General features: G+C 38.5%; 1 protein-coding gene across 2 annotated transcripts in view; it reads right to left on the bottom strand.

Annotated features, from left to right (window-relative positions):
• sema4f (sema domain, immunoglobulin domain (Ig), transmembrane domain (TM) and short cytoplasmic domain, (semaphorin) 4F) overlaps positions 1–14,700 on the bottom strand; it is a 57,652-nt gene that overhangs the window by 3,625 nt on the left and 39,327 nt on the right. For both annotated transcript variants that reach the window (XM_058394959.1, XM_058394960.1), the window contains exons 2-10: positions 6,536–6,684; positions 5,178–5,237; positions 3,543–3,641; positions 2,821–2,932; positions 2,305–2,424; positions 1,120–1,274; positions 801–982; positions 424–565; positions 74–293 (exon numbers count right to left, since the gene is read on the bottom strand). In XM_058394959.1, the coding sequence (XP_058250942.1) occupies positions 74–293; positions 424–565; positions 801–982; positions 1,120–1,274; positions 2,305–2,424; positions 2,821–2,932; positions 3,543–3,641; positions 5,178–5,237; positions 6,536–6,684 (1,239 nt within the window). The remainder of the gene's footprint in view (positions 1–73; positions 294–423; positions 566–800; positions 983–1,119; positions 1,275–2,304; positions 2,425–2,820; positions 2,933–3,542; positions 3,642–5,177; positions 5,238–6,535; positions 6,685–14,700) is intronic.

The raw sequence follows: 14,700 nt of genomic DNA, 5'->3' as shown, positions 1-14,700 counted from the left end.
CACTGCAGGGCATCATTCACACAAAAAAGGTGTCACACAATTTCTTGTGTTTTTCATTCGAATTTTTATTCACCTGTCCCAAGATGCAGAACAGTAGCATTAAGCTTGTTGCCGTTGGAGACGGGGGTCAGTGTTACAGCCAGTTTGGTGTATGTAACTCCACTCCTGACCAGTAGGGGTGCTGACACTACACTGTTCTCCATGAGAGGGTGGTCTCGCACAAATGTCAGCACTTTATCGGGCAGCTTCAGAGACGAATCGAAGCCCTCTGCTTTAAGAGCGCTGTTCAGACACTGTGGCCAGAAAGAGAGAATGAGAAACATATCAATATAATGTAAAGTACTTTGAAAATAAACAAATACCTGAAGATTATATCGATTACATAGCAAGGTTCATTTGTAGAATATGACTGTGAATGTGTACCTGGCCTGGTCTGGGTGTAGGCACTGGCTCTGGGTTCATCCAGTTCTCGCAACTCTTTTTCAGCTCTTTAAAAGGTCCATCCATCACCTTAGTGATGTCCTCCAGACTGTACACACACACTGCAGACATTTCCTCCTTCTCCCTACACAAACACCATTTCATCTCATGAGTTCATATATAGGTTGCTAATAATTGTAGCTGGATTAACATTTACAATCAATTTAAACTTTATTGATCCTGAGGGAAGTTGCAGCATTGCAATAGAAGTAAAAAGATAAATTTACACGTTCATTTACAGATAGTCATAAATACAGTAGCCAGTACACATGGTCTAGATTAAATTAAATGGAATAGGATTCGATGTGATCCCCACTCACCACTGCGAGGTGAAGATACCGTAGAAGTGTGTGCTGCTGGGGTCTCCCGGTCGGTGCTGTTTGGTAAAGACGTCGGTCAGAATGTTAAAGCGCTGGCCACTCCCTCGATCCTCACACACCAGCTGAGCCTTAAGGAATGTTGTCCAGCGTCTCTGTAAGGTCTTCATGCCCCCGATATCAGACTGAGAGAAAGAGTGATATTAGAATGTACACACAACTAACTGCAATGTAAGAAATGACTAAAATAATAATAATAATAATAATAATAATAATAATAATAATAATACGAGGAAAAAGGGCAACAGATTCTGGCTCCTACCTTACACACTCGAGCCACCCTGGGCACTTTGACCTTGGTGTAGAGGTCATATTCTTTGGCCACCTCAGTAAAGAAGAAGTAAATCTTGTCATCTTCACCTGTTGGGTTGCTCATTTGATCCTCTTGGATAAAGGCTGAGCTGACAAACTCCGGATCTGTACATGGATAAAACAACAGAATTTCAGAACAGTCCTGGTAGAAAGTTAAAACAGCACAGTAACCTTCATTCATCTTCAGTTTTACGCTAACAGTGGGTGTGATGCAGGGACACCAGTCACAACAGCCAGTGCTTGTGAACTTGGAAAAAAATCTCTCATTACAGTAGTTACAGGTCTGAAACCAGTAATGTTTCACTCAGTGGAGCAAGCTGTGCATTATGCTTTGTAACATGCCTTGGTTATTTAATTAACTGAGAGAAAGTCTGGATTTGGTACAATTTCTGCCTGAAAACTAAAGTGAAAGTTATTAATAATTTGTATTACATCTAAAAATAAGTGTATATTCTATAGATGATCACTAATTCATCAATCTAGGCTCGGAATGTAAGAAATAATAATGGTTTATCATACGGACCATTAAACTGTATGTATTTAAAACTGTATGCTGTCAGCTGCATTGCTTCATCCGGGCACTAATATAATTGCACCCTACTATGTTTATAGTTGTTTTTTTATTCTTAAACTTATTCTCCGAACTGCCACTTCATTGTGCATGTAAACAGAAATAGAAAAATGTATGCAATAGAAATAGAAAAAGTTATGCATTTGGGGATTTATCATAATCATTATTTTACAGAAGTTCCTTTCTAATGTGGGAATGCAGAGCAGTAGTTTACCATGGGCTGGAATGTATTTATTCATAGGCTGAATAAAAATAAGGAGCAAACAATTTTCAGCCTATGTTATAAATGATGTGTAAGGTTTTTCTGTGTTTATTTATCCACCGGGATGTTCAGCACACTTTGCACTTTTCCTGCTTTTTTTTGCTGAGCTTGAGGCGAGAGTCGCAGGTGACAGGTTGCTCAAGGCCATAACGTCCAAAGATTCCCTTAGTGATCTGGGGATTTAATTATGAACACCAACACGATAGGACTCATTTCCCATTGTGAAGCTTTAATCCAATCTAACTTGTACAAAAACAGAATATATTTCTGTTAAATGTATATATGCATATTGTGTGTCTCACCGCTGAGCCAGTTGATGGACCGTTCCGTCCGGATGCGCTCTTGCTCAATGCCTGTTGCTCTGGAGATGTCAAAGAGAGTGCCCAGGAAGTTGCTTGTAGTAGCAGTGTACAGGATTCCCCCTGAGACAGACGAAAGAAAAGGGATCCGAGTGAAAGAATGTAAGCATATGAACAAAACTACCAATACGGATTGTGGATATGAGGATATAATAATATATTCTATGAGTTCAAACAGTAAGATATACATAACATACCAAAACATCTGATGGGAATTCAGAAAGGGCACCAAATTGGAGGCTCAGCCACATTATAAAGTAGTAATTTGACTGTGTGTAGTGAGTTTTATTGGGGTGGTACATTATTTTTGTTTATAGGAAATATGAGAATAATAATGTTAATGGTTTTGTAAGTTCCTATCCCCAGAATGCTATTTGCTTTTATATTTTTATGCGTCTCACCTGTAGGTACCATACATGTGTGCGTGCGTGTGTGTGTGCATATATGTGTATTTCATACCTGCCATGACTGCAGTATAGTGCTGGCTGGGCTCAAAGGGGCATTTACCCTTCCCAATCTCCATCTTCTCTCTGCCATCCTCTGATTTTTCCAGACTAAAGGTTGAGATATTCTAAATGAAAAATAAATACATATATTTATTTTATATATATATATATATATATATATATATATATATATATATATATATATATATATATATATATATATATATATATATATAAATATTACACACATACATACATACTATATTTATTATATTATATAAATATATATATATTGTTTGTGTGTGTGTATGTGTATATATATATATATATATATATATATATATATATATATATATATATATATATATATATATATATATATATATATATATATATATATATATATATATATATATATATAAAAAGTGTGAAAGAAAAATAGGGCAAGAGTCACTAGCATGAAAATTGTTGATCAGCTTGTATACAGCTTGTCAGTCCATCTGCTACTTTAATATCTCTCATGGTGGCAGAAAATCATGAACACGCCTGCTAATGTATTTGTGTTTCTGTCATATCAGTGCGTCTTTGAGCCGTGTGCCTTTGTGTGTTTGTCATGCAAGATGTCAGTCATGTGATGTTTGAATGGGTGTGGGAACATGCCAGGTCAATTTAGTTGTGGAGAGATGAACACGAAAGCAAACACACCAGTGCTCGCACACACACACACACACTTACCACAAAGGCACACTGGGGGTCGAAGGCATATGTGCCACAGGCATAAATGCGTCCATCTCCCAGGAACTCCAGTAGACGGATGTAGTTATTGCAGTCAGCCTGTTGGGGACAGCAGAGCACAGACTGAGTAACAGACGCCAACATCAGGAAGTAATATATATATATATATATATATATATATATATATATATATATATGTATAACATATTATAAAGAGCTAATTATTATACAGATAAACAAAACACAGTTACATCCAGTGCATTACAGGTAGTACGTGAAAAAGAATTAACACCGGGCACATGTACAGCACTATAGGTCAGCATGCATTAAATTCCATGCATAGATATTTAAGATTTTAAAATATATGTTCAAAGTATGTAAAAATAAATAAATAAATAAAATAAAAGCAAGACATTTAATTCTGTTAACAGCACAATATTAACAAACACACATGGAGAGGTCGTATATTGACTACTGCTTATAGCAGGTTTCAAATTTTACAGCATGAAATTATTAGTTACAGTAATTACAAATATTGTATACAGAACCCATTTCCTATATGTTGTACAGTATGTATAAGTATAAGAAAAAGCATTAAAATTGTTTGTTATTATTGGTAAATAAGGCATTACAAAGATCATTAGATCTAACAAATACAAGTGATAATTTTATCACACAATATATTCACTGTGGATATTATAATGCAGAATAATTCTGAAATGTGAAAGATACTTATTGGAGAAAACATGTTTCTTAGTCCATATTTCCCACACTGTTCACCTCTACATCGTGTTTGCAGTCTTAAAAGCAAAGCAGCACATCAACATCACTGTAACAGCGCAGTGTGTGCTCATGAATAAACAGGAAGCGACAATTCTTTGACAATTCTTCAGCTCGCTGGCCCTGAGGGTGGTGGCCCTGGCAGACGCTGTGTTTTCTCTCACTAACCTGACAGGTTTTCATTTATTCAGTGCAAAGATGCTAGTAGAAAATGGATATGACCGATGGTAGTAATTAATTCTTGTACTATACTACTAAGGTTTTAACTGAGTAACCAATCAGGATGGAGCAGTTCCTGATTTAAATGTGATTTGAATGAAGGGTGCGTGTACGATTCAAATGAACAGCAAGCGTATAGGCTCAGTCTGGCTTTCCTACCACTGCTCACTCAGTTGCTCTCTCTTTCTCGCTCCTTTTTGTGCCTTATATGCCTTTTGTTTGCTTTACCTCACCCTTTGATCACCACCCTCTGAGACTCTTCACAACTGTCAGTCATCTGCAGCCCCCCAACATTACCATGCAACAGCATGGTGGCTAAAACGGCAGCCACTAAGTGGCCTAATTAACTCTCACACACACGCTGGCCCCATGTGAAACTACTTCCCAGAGAGAGAGAGAAATGAATAATCTTAAGCGTATTAAGATATAGGGAAATATTATTCACTGTGACCAGATACATTTATTTATTTATAGTGGAATTACATTTTGTATAAAACATGATCTGGAAGATACATGCTACAGTATTCACACAAGTGCACTTCAACCGACATGCTAGTGAGTCTCCTGAGAGACAATACAGAGAACTGACACACACACACAAAGAAAAAAAAAAAAAAAAAAAAAACCTGCACTCACCTCCGTCTTTCCTTTCGTCACACAAGATCTGCTCTTCTCTTCTGGAACGTTCCATACAATCTATTGATGGAGTGAGATAAAAGACGACGGACATTTAGTGCTTGTAACCTAAGCGCATCTTCTGGCACCGGAGAACTGTTTCATGTTGCAACAACAACAAAAAAAGAGAGACTGTGCCATACATACTCATTTGGCCTAATAAATGCATTAGAGATAATTACACAGAAGCAGGCTGTGCAGATCACATTAATAATTTATCCTTCACATACATATAGGCGAAGTCCTAAATGCAGTTAAATATCTAAATTACACACAAGTTTATCTGTACATGATACGAGTCTGTGATACTGTCCATCAACTATGATTTAAAACCTCGTTAGAGACTGTACACAGATAACCAGCGAGCACACTAAGCTTTCTGCATTATATGTATATACATGAGAACCAGATCAGATTTTTTTAAACCCACTGTTTAAAAAAATAAAAAAACACATTTGCATTGCAAAGCAGCTCTGACGCATTACACCATTTCCCAGACTCAACATTTAAGCTACTCTTCATCTGGAGTATTTATATGAAAGACAGATTCTTACCTAGAGGCTTACATGTAAGACATAAAACAGTGAAGCAGCCTTTGAGGTGACTTCCCTATAATGACACTGTTAAATCTGCCATATGATATTTAATAGAACATGATATCAGAGCAAGTCATGCTGCCACAAGGCAACAAGCTCAGCTCAAGCTGAGCCATAGAGATACCAGACATTACTAAGCCAATAGATCTGGTTATGCGTGTGCACAGACACACACACACACACACACACACACGGGCACACACGTGGGCACAGACACACACACACACCCCATAATGGGGAAAATCAGTAGTGGTTGATGGAGGTGGGGGGTAATTTGGTTAGTGAAATGGACCAGAAAGAAGAGATGAGGTCATTGGTAGAAAGAAAGCACTTTTTTTTTAATGAAAAACAATTTGCCTTCATCAGATTAGTAATCTCCTTTTCACAGTATCCTTGCCCTGATGACTATTTGGAAGCACAGCCATGTATAATGTAATGTTCTTTATTGAGAATGAAATCATTTTTTGCAACTGCTCATCACCACTCGGAATAAAAATAGTTCAGTTTAGTTCAATTACCTTCAAGTGAAAAAAAGTTCAATTATCTTATAATGTTTAAAAAAAAAAAAAGAAGAAGAAGAAGAAGAAGAAAAAAGTAATTTAGTACTCTGGAAATCATCTTTGCCTAATTTGCCGTGTTATATGCCTGCTAGACAGTTTCTCAGATGCTCTTTTAGCCCCATCTGTAATGTTCATACAATCCAACAAGCAAAATGAAATTTACCTTGGGAGACTTTAATTTGTTGGCAGTATCCACGGCAACAATCGCATCTCGTGCCCCCAGGTAGAGTATCCCAGTCTCCTGGTCCAATAGGAAAGTGCTGATGTTAGCTACGTCGTTGAATTCCCACTGGGTCAACACCAAGCTCGACACTGAGAGAGAGAAAGAAAGAGAGAGAAAGAGTAAGAAAGACAGACAGACAGAACAAAAGATGGATGAGATTAATGGCCAATATTTCCCGCCAACTGAGAAGGATCTGCCTCAAACCTAATGCAAATAAACATAGATATTATATATGGTTGTCTTCAAACACGCAGACTAATAAAACACCTACATCACAGCCACTGCCCACATACACAATGCCAACAATAGTAATACACACACTCAGATAGTGATTAGTAATTCTGTAAAGATGTGCTGTATCAGTGGAAGTGTTTATATTGTGAATACATTAGAGAAAGTGTTGATACTCTGAATAATTAACACTTTTTAAATAGGAGCTGCATTGTAGTGTAGTTGCTCGAGGCCAGCCTAATGAAACTCTACTAATCTGTGCACTTCCATTAAAAACACATAGCACTTCAATCAATCTAGAAAGTTCCGCAAGAGTGGCTTGACCTTCGGATATGTATGTTAATCACTTCCCACTTTTCTGGCATTGTATGCAGATTTTCTCAACAAAAAAGAGGGGGGGGGGGATTTTAATCATTCAGTACATGTATGATATTTTCAGGTAAAAAGTATGAGCTCTGCCTTTGCCTTTGACTGGGCATGTAGAATTGTTTGTACATGGTTATTAAATGCCCGGGTTTTTTTTTTAAGATTAAGGAGGTTGTACCTTAAAATGATGTTGGAGGTCCACATGGTTATCTATAGAAAGTCCTGAAAGTCAACACCACGATTCACAGCCTGCAAATATCTTTAGATATCCGCAAACACACACTTCTGTCTTAAGGGAAATTACTAATGCTACACAAGGCTGAGCGTTTTATTCCCATGGTGTTTTTTTTTCCCCCAAAAGCAAACACAATATCGCACTCACCAGACCGTCAACATAAGAAAAGACATCAGAGAGCATGAGGTGAGTTCAGGCTCATTTATTTATAAGTGGGTTGAGCATGACGAAAACATCAGGAAATGAAATATACAAATCATTTCTCTATAAAGCCCTCTTTTGTCTGTGTTTGTTTAGTAAGACTGAAGCCTAACATTTTGCTTTCAAAGCTTGTTGTGTGTGTTTAATGCAGGAGCACACTGCCGGATTGGTTATTGTTCTGTGCTTTCAGCATCTAGATTTCACCACTTGATCTCATGAGGGGTCACGAGGAAGATGATCTGACGGAGGCTCAGCCATGTGTGCTCTGACCCTGTAACCCACGGGCTGGCTGGAATTAGGAGTCTGTATAAGCGAGTTCAGCTATCCCTTTTACACTAAGAGGAACACAGACAATTTCTGTTTATGTTCAATGTTCCTACCTTATTCCATCCATCCTTTACATGTATTATTTCCCCTCAAAACTGATCGGAATGAGCATCTCCCACTAAAACATTCACTTCAGCAAAAAAAAAAAAAAAGAGAAACGTCATGCTGATTATAAAAGGGCCAGCTGTGTAGCACTATTACTGTACGTGTGCATCCATTAATCTGTCAGTCCACAAGGTCTGCCATTGTACTTCTTTCTACATCCCCCCCCCCCCTCTCTCTCACACACACACACACACACGTACACCATTAAGCAAAGATGTAATAGAATGAATTTAATTAATTCAAAAGTAATGCCAGTTACACAATCCTCGCTCTACTATTATTAGTACGAGTGCATGCTCAGTTTGCTCTGTCAAAAACATCCTGCCTAAGTAAGAGAAAGTGTCTCTAGCACACACACGCATGCTCATGACAACATCTCAGTGTCAATATTTGTCCCCAGTTATGAGTAATGGTTATACAGACACAGCTCTCTCTGAATATTAGAAAAGCTAAGCCTACAACATGAGCGTACTGACTTTTCATTACACAATTACATGAGTTCTCTGGCTTGGGGCGGAGGGGATGCTTCAGTTTAAAGAAACACTAGTATTTTTTTCTCTTTTTTTTTCAACCTGTAGCAACTACATGTGTTATAAACATAATGACTAAAATGACACATTTGAGCTGAAGTGAGAAAATAACAGACAACCTGCTAATTCAAAACTCACTCATTATATGATGGAAAGCTAAGGATTGTTCCTAAAGCATCAGCAAATATTTGTGATATTTATCATACATATGATAAGCTCCCATGAAAACTTTGTAATGCTTTGCCCAAGTGTTGAAACTCTAGAAAACACGCACTAAAATAGCTTTAATATGACTTCAGCTCTATAGGATTACATTTACATGGAGGTAATCTATTCCTATTTTCCAGGTGTGACTCTGATTTCATTTCTGTCCTGATCAGCCATGTTGGTGTTTTTCTCCATCCGTCTCTAGTGGAAAAAAAAAGGTAATTGGGACTGTAATTTTCCTCGGTGGTCGTCTGATAATTCTAGTGCACATGAACACGTTTCCACGATTTTCTATGCAGAGGTCACCACATGCTGGGGGAAAAAAAAAAATAAGATGCTTGACTGTTGCTGCCTGCCATGTTTAGGTCTGCTTTACTACATGCCACCTGGGAAAGCATTTTCAGAAGGAAATAGAGAATAAAACCAGATACTGCAGCTTGGATAAAGGAGCCATTATAATACCAGCTAAAGGTGCAAAGCATTATGTATATATACATTACAAATGCACAATGTCATAAACCTTTAGTGACCTATATTTTCTCTGGGTTTTGATCTTAGTATGAGGAAACTATTATGTTGAAATTACAGAGAACAAGTTTAAAAAATAAAAAAGGATTTTGTGTGTTATCTACGCTGTGTGTAACTCATTTACAGATACGCAAGAAATTTACCATGGAATGTACATTTGCATGCCAGCGGCTTCATATAAATTCTATTTAAGAAAAGAGAAATCTACAGAGATAAGCATTATTCTGACTGAGTGGCAAGAGAGACCAAATTAATAGTTAGTAATGATCCGTTTCAACTCTGCCATAAAAACCTTCTTTGGATATCAATCCTAGCATTGAAATGCAATGAGACTTTGAAAAATCTTTTCATTACAATTTCAATCCCACATTGTTTTCTTTGACTTCTTGTTCACTTCCCTCCATCTGTCCCTTAAAAGCTTGCCAAATGGACCCACACTCAGCCATTTTCCCACTCCTGCCCCTCAATCCTGGACTGACATTTCAGACTGAGGCAGAGACAGACGTCAAACCTGTCCCTGTGGGAAGGTCCTCAGAAATGTCCTTGTGCTAGACGTTTTTCTGTCCCTCTAGGAATGTGTGTGTGGTGATGTGGTGTTAAGTTCTTAGAGCTACACCATCTGCCCCCCTGGTTCACATGAATATATGACTTCGTCCTTCTGTCAATCCATCAGTCTTCTTGTGTGTCGGAAAGAGATAAATAAGGTTTGAGTATATACACAGAAAGCAAGAGCAGCAAAAAAATTTTCTAGCTCTATTAAAACATGGAGTTACTCAGCAGGTGGTGCACTGTAACAAATAGCGCCAAAACTCTCACAGTTTCCTGCGAACACACACATGCTTAGTCCAGAGCAGGGGTCCATGATGGCAGCAGAACAGAGAGATGACAGTGGAGTGCTAAGCCTGAGTGCCGGCCTGCCATGGAAGGAAAGGCAGCCAAAGCCTACTCCACTCTGCTCATTAATCATTTATTCAGTTGCACTCCATTAATCATGAATGAAAAACAAGCACGACAGAGAGAGACAGACAGACACAGAGAGAGAGAGAGAGAGAGAGAGAGAGAGAGAGAGAGAGAGAGAGAGAGACACAGCAATAAACAGCAGTGGTATTTCAGTTTTTTCACTCTGCTTGTTTCCTGCTGACATCTTCTATCTAACATCTCTACAACCTATAATAAGTAATAATCATCTCTCTGATTTTGCCAGACTTCTTCTCAGTACGCCGCTTTTTCCTCCTTCCCATCATGTCAGAATCTCATACGGGTGCCATCTTCTTTCCTGTGCCTCTACAAAATGCACCCTACCCCCACACGCCTGCTGCTGCATAAAGCCCCCAGCAAGTTGAGTGTGCTGTGTAAATGCTTTCTGATTGACTCCAACTGCGCAGGGACTGTGGGAGCTGATATTAGAAAGACGAAGAGTACAACATTTATGAATAATGCACCCCAAACCCGAAAGCTGTCAGTCACAGAGTGTATGGGAATAATTAACACTGCAGCCGGTTAGTGGCTTTAATCAGCACAGTATTTTATATCAAGGTGTCAGCAATAGTAGAATTAAATGAAATTACACAACCGTGTACACAGCCGACGGTGGAGAGAATCCTGACTCGCTCCCATAAATATGCAAATAGTCACTGTGCAAGTCACTTGGAGGAAAACTTGTGAATTGCTTGGAAATCAAAACACAAGAACCTGTTTCCTGTTCAGCTCAGGCTTTACTCAACACTGTAATCTAACAAATGAAAGCAATTCCATAATCAGCACAATTGCTGCAAATAACATATATAACTAAGTTATTTAGCTACATCTCTAAAAGACACGCAACATCTTTCATCACGGGTCATCGAGAACCACCTGCTACTACTAATTGCTCCACGATTCAATTTAACTTCCTGATTAAATCAGCACCACAACAGAACACACACACACACACACAATTGTTCAGTGGTGAGGTGATCAGTTACTGGCTGTCATTTTACCCCCAACCCTAGAAGATAAATAATGCAAAACTCTAGAGGTGTACATGAATGGATACGATCCTTTTTCTTCTGGAATATAAGAAACTGGATGCAGTGAGCCCGATGTATCCGACACAATAGGTTTGCGGTTACCTTGGAAACGAGGGATGCCGCTGACTAAGGCTGAATAGAGTTAGAGCTGTGAGGGAAGAAAGAATGGAGAAACGTAACAAGGGTATTTGAGGAGAAAAAACAAGATCAAAAGTCTGGCAAAGGAACAGAAGATCAAATGTGACGCCTTATGTGGGCACAGCACTCAGACATGCTCTATTCCTTGATAAAAGTATCAAGAGGCTTTTGTAGAGGATTCATGGGAGGATTCATATTCCTCTCCAGCAGGCAACAGATTGAAATGAGTTCTTTGACAATTCTAAAGAGATAGACTTCAGATGCGTTAGATTGAACTCAATTACAGCATATCCACCTCTGAGGCATTTAAAACGTTCTGAAATTAAGAATGAAAAATGGAGGTGCAGCCATTTTCTTTTCGAAGCCTCATAAATCTGACAGCAGCAAAGATGAGTGAGTATAAATGCACTGTCACACAGGCATTTAAACACCTTTACATCCATCAGTCTCCATTAACGTGTCATTAACCTGTGCTGTCTTCCTGGGGCTCATACATAAGAGTGTTAAAGAAGAAGTGATGTGTCTCTCTGCTCACAGAGTACACGTGAACAGGATGCAGGATGTGTGTGTGTCAAAAGGAACCTCATCATCCAAGGCAGAGACCATGGCAGGAGTGTCAAGATGGGTAGTAGGTGTGATGGCCTCTGTTCCACCTTTTTCCTTTTTCCATCTGACACGTACTTTTCCATCTTGCTGTCAGCTTTACACTCCTCACAACAATTCTCAGTAAAGGTGTGAATCACTTTTGAGACTTTTCTGTCTTTCTGCTGAACGATGGCTGAGCAGCTATTAATATTTTAATTGTGTGCACAATATTGGACTTTGACAATGAATTAAATACAATGGACTGTTATATTAGTGAGTTTAGCTATGTTAATTAGATAGATATCCCTTTTATTGCCCCGGTGCATTAAATTATAAGCTCCCATTCCTATACTTAACTGTCTGTTCAATCTCAGCAAACTGCTCATCTCTCAAATGTGCTCAAACTGCAAACAAATGCAGTTTCCCTTGTCTCTGTGGGCAGAATACTCTTAATGTATGCGAGATCTAAAGTATAGATACATCTGCATACACACATTCAGGCTGATGTGTTTACATTAAGCATGTAAAAAATGAATTTAATTAAATGTGACTAAGGAACAGCATTCAGAGATTAGTAACAAAGCTTATAATCAGCTTAATTGTTCACATTGTATCTAGTACCTATTAGTTGTTATCATGCGACTATTTAACTTTCGCTTGCAATTCTACTTTTATCGTTCCAGTCCCACCCTAACACATGGACATGACAATTACACTTGTCAGCTTACCCTCTACACACACTTCTATGCTTCTTTGTTTCTGTGATAACCTGCCATGACAGCAGGTCTCGAAGGGAGGCTATAAAAACAACAAGCTACTTACAAGGAAACCCATCACTCATTGAGCCAGCCGGTCAGTCTATGATCACAGGGTGTGGTGGGTGCTACACATTAACCTGTGTGTGTGTGTGTATGTATATATATCTATCTGTTGGGGTCAGGGAACAAAAAGCAAGAAAAGAAAAGACAAGTCTCCTAGGTTGATAGTCTAGCTAAACAGCCCATGGGGCAAGAAGGCAAGAGGTGTTATCTTTCTTTCTCTTTGTTCTCCCTGTTCTTTTCTACTTTCATTTGACTTCACCATTATTTTATATACACTGTGGTTTTCACTTATCTGTATAAAACAAAGCTTACATTACACATTTTAAAATAGCTCAACAGTCTTACTCAAGTCTGCTAGAGAATGCCTACAATTTGAGGAAGGCAGCAAACACATCACTAATTTTATTATAGTTGGTGTGTTTTGCTAGGAAACAGTACACTAATTAATTAAAGATCAGGGCCTGTTTAGCTAGCTGGTCAAGATTCCTTGATAGCTCATACACACGACAGTTTAAGCCTAAATGGATTTGAGTAATAAAATTGTAATGAGTGTGAGTCAGAGATTTAAATAACTTTTCACCAATTACAACCATTTCAAACATAACTTCATATCAGTACTGAGGAATACAAAAAGACAGATAACACACCCTCTGTGTTATCCCTATTAGTTGTGTCTGATAATCGACACCTGCATCACAAATGGCTCACTTGACTTTAAAACAACTTTACTTGCATGTTTTGAAGCCCTGCATTTACATATTCATGGACATTATCATTTATATTAATTAGCAGCAGACTGACATTGTAAAAAGGCCACATTTGGCCTGTGAGACTTATGATGAATAAGCCTGACACACACCCCTGAGGAGAAAAAAAAAAAACACATGACAGCACAGCTGATGACTTTATAAGTTCAGCAGAGGGGTTCAGTGGTTAAATTAGTGGCTTTGGCTGGCTAACATGGCACACAGGTATCTTACTTTGGCAATGCAGTTGTGTCAACACCACAAACTGGACAACAATATCCAGCTCATTAGGGAGCTCAGCATCTCTGTTGTACAGATGAGGGTGTTTCCTGCAAGTGTTAACCTTTTATTGCTCTTCAATTAACCTGCAACCCTTAAACACCCCCCCATCCCACACACACACAGCCCCTACAAACACATACAAACCTTTTGTACTCAAGAATACTTGAGTAACTGATATACATCTTCTATACTGCTGTGACCAAGTGTGTGTGTATATGTATCTCAAAGGGAAATCAAGACACAATGACTAGAGGTAGCTCATTAACTTAAAGAGTAAATCCAAAACTAACAGAAGTATAGAGCCTGTGGTCTGTTTCTCTACCTACTATAGATACTGCAGCTACTGTACACACACACACACACACCCCAACAGGATGTTCCTTTGCAGCTGGCTATACATCAATCATTAGAATCACAATACAGTGAAGCAGGACAAAGAGATGTTAACTGAACATCTCACACACACAAAGCATGTTCTTCAACCCTCATCTGAAGCTTAAGGTATCTGTGTGTTCATGCTTACTCACTTAGACTTGTTTTCAGGTGTGTTAAGATATAAGACTTTGACTTTTGAACCCTTGGATATTTTGTCATACACAATTTCTTCATTATAGGATTATCGACAGTCTGCTCTTTTAGGGCATCAGTCTCCTCACTGGAATCTCTCTCAGGATGACTAAAACCAGAAGGAATTTAACCTTGGCTTAGAGGTGAGATGATAGGATGAACCAGGCTTGTACTATACCACAAAAACATGCATCTGTAAGCACACCAGGTCCTTGTGCATGGATGCT

This window comes from Hemibagrus wyckioides, linkage group LG07 (genome assembly GCF_019097595.1).
Source record: "Hemibagrus wyckioides isolate EC202008001 linkage group LG07, SWU_Hwy_1.0, whole genome shotgun sequence".
Classification (NCBI taxonomy): domain Eukaryota; kingdom Metazoa; phylum Chordata; class Actinopteri; order Siluriformes; family Bagridae; genus Hemibagrus; species Hemibagrus wyckioides.
The sequence above is the reverse complement of the archived record's forward strand: the minus strand, read 5'-3'. Positions and strand labels throughout refer to the sequence as shown.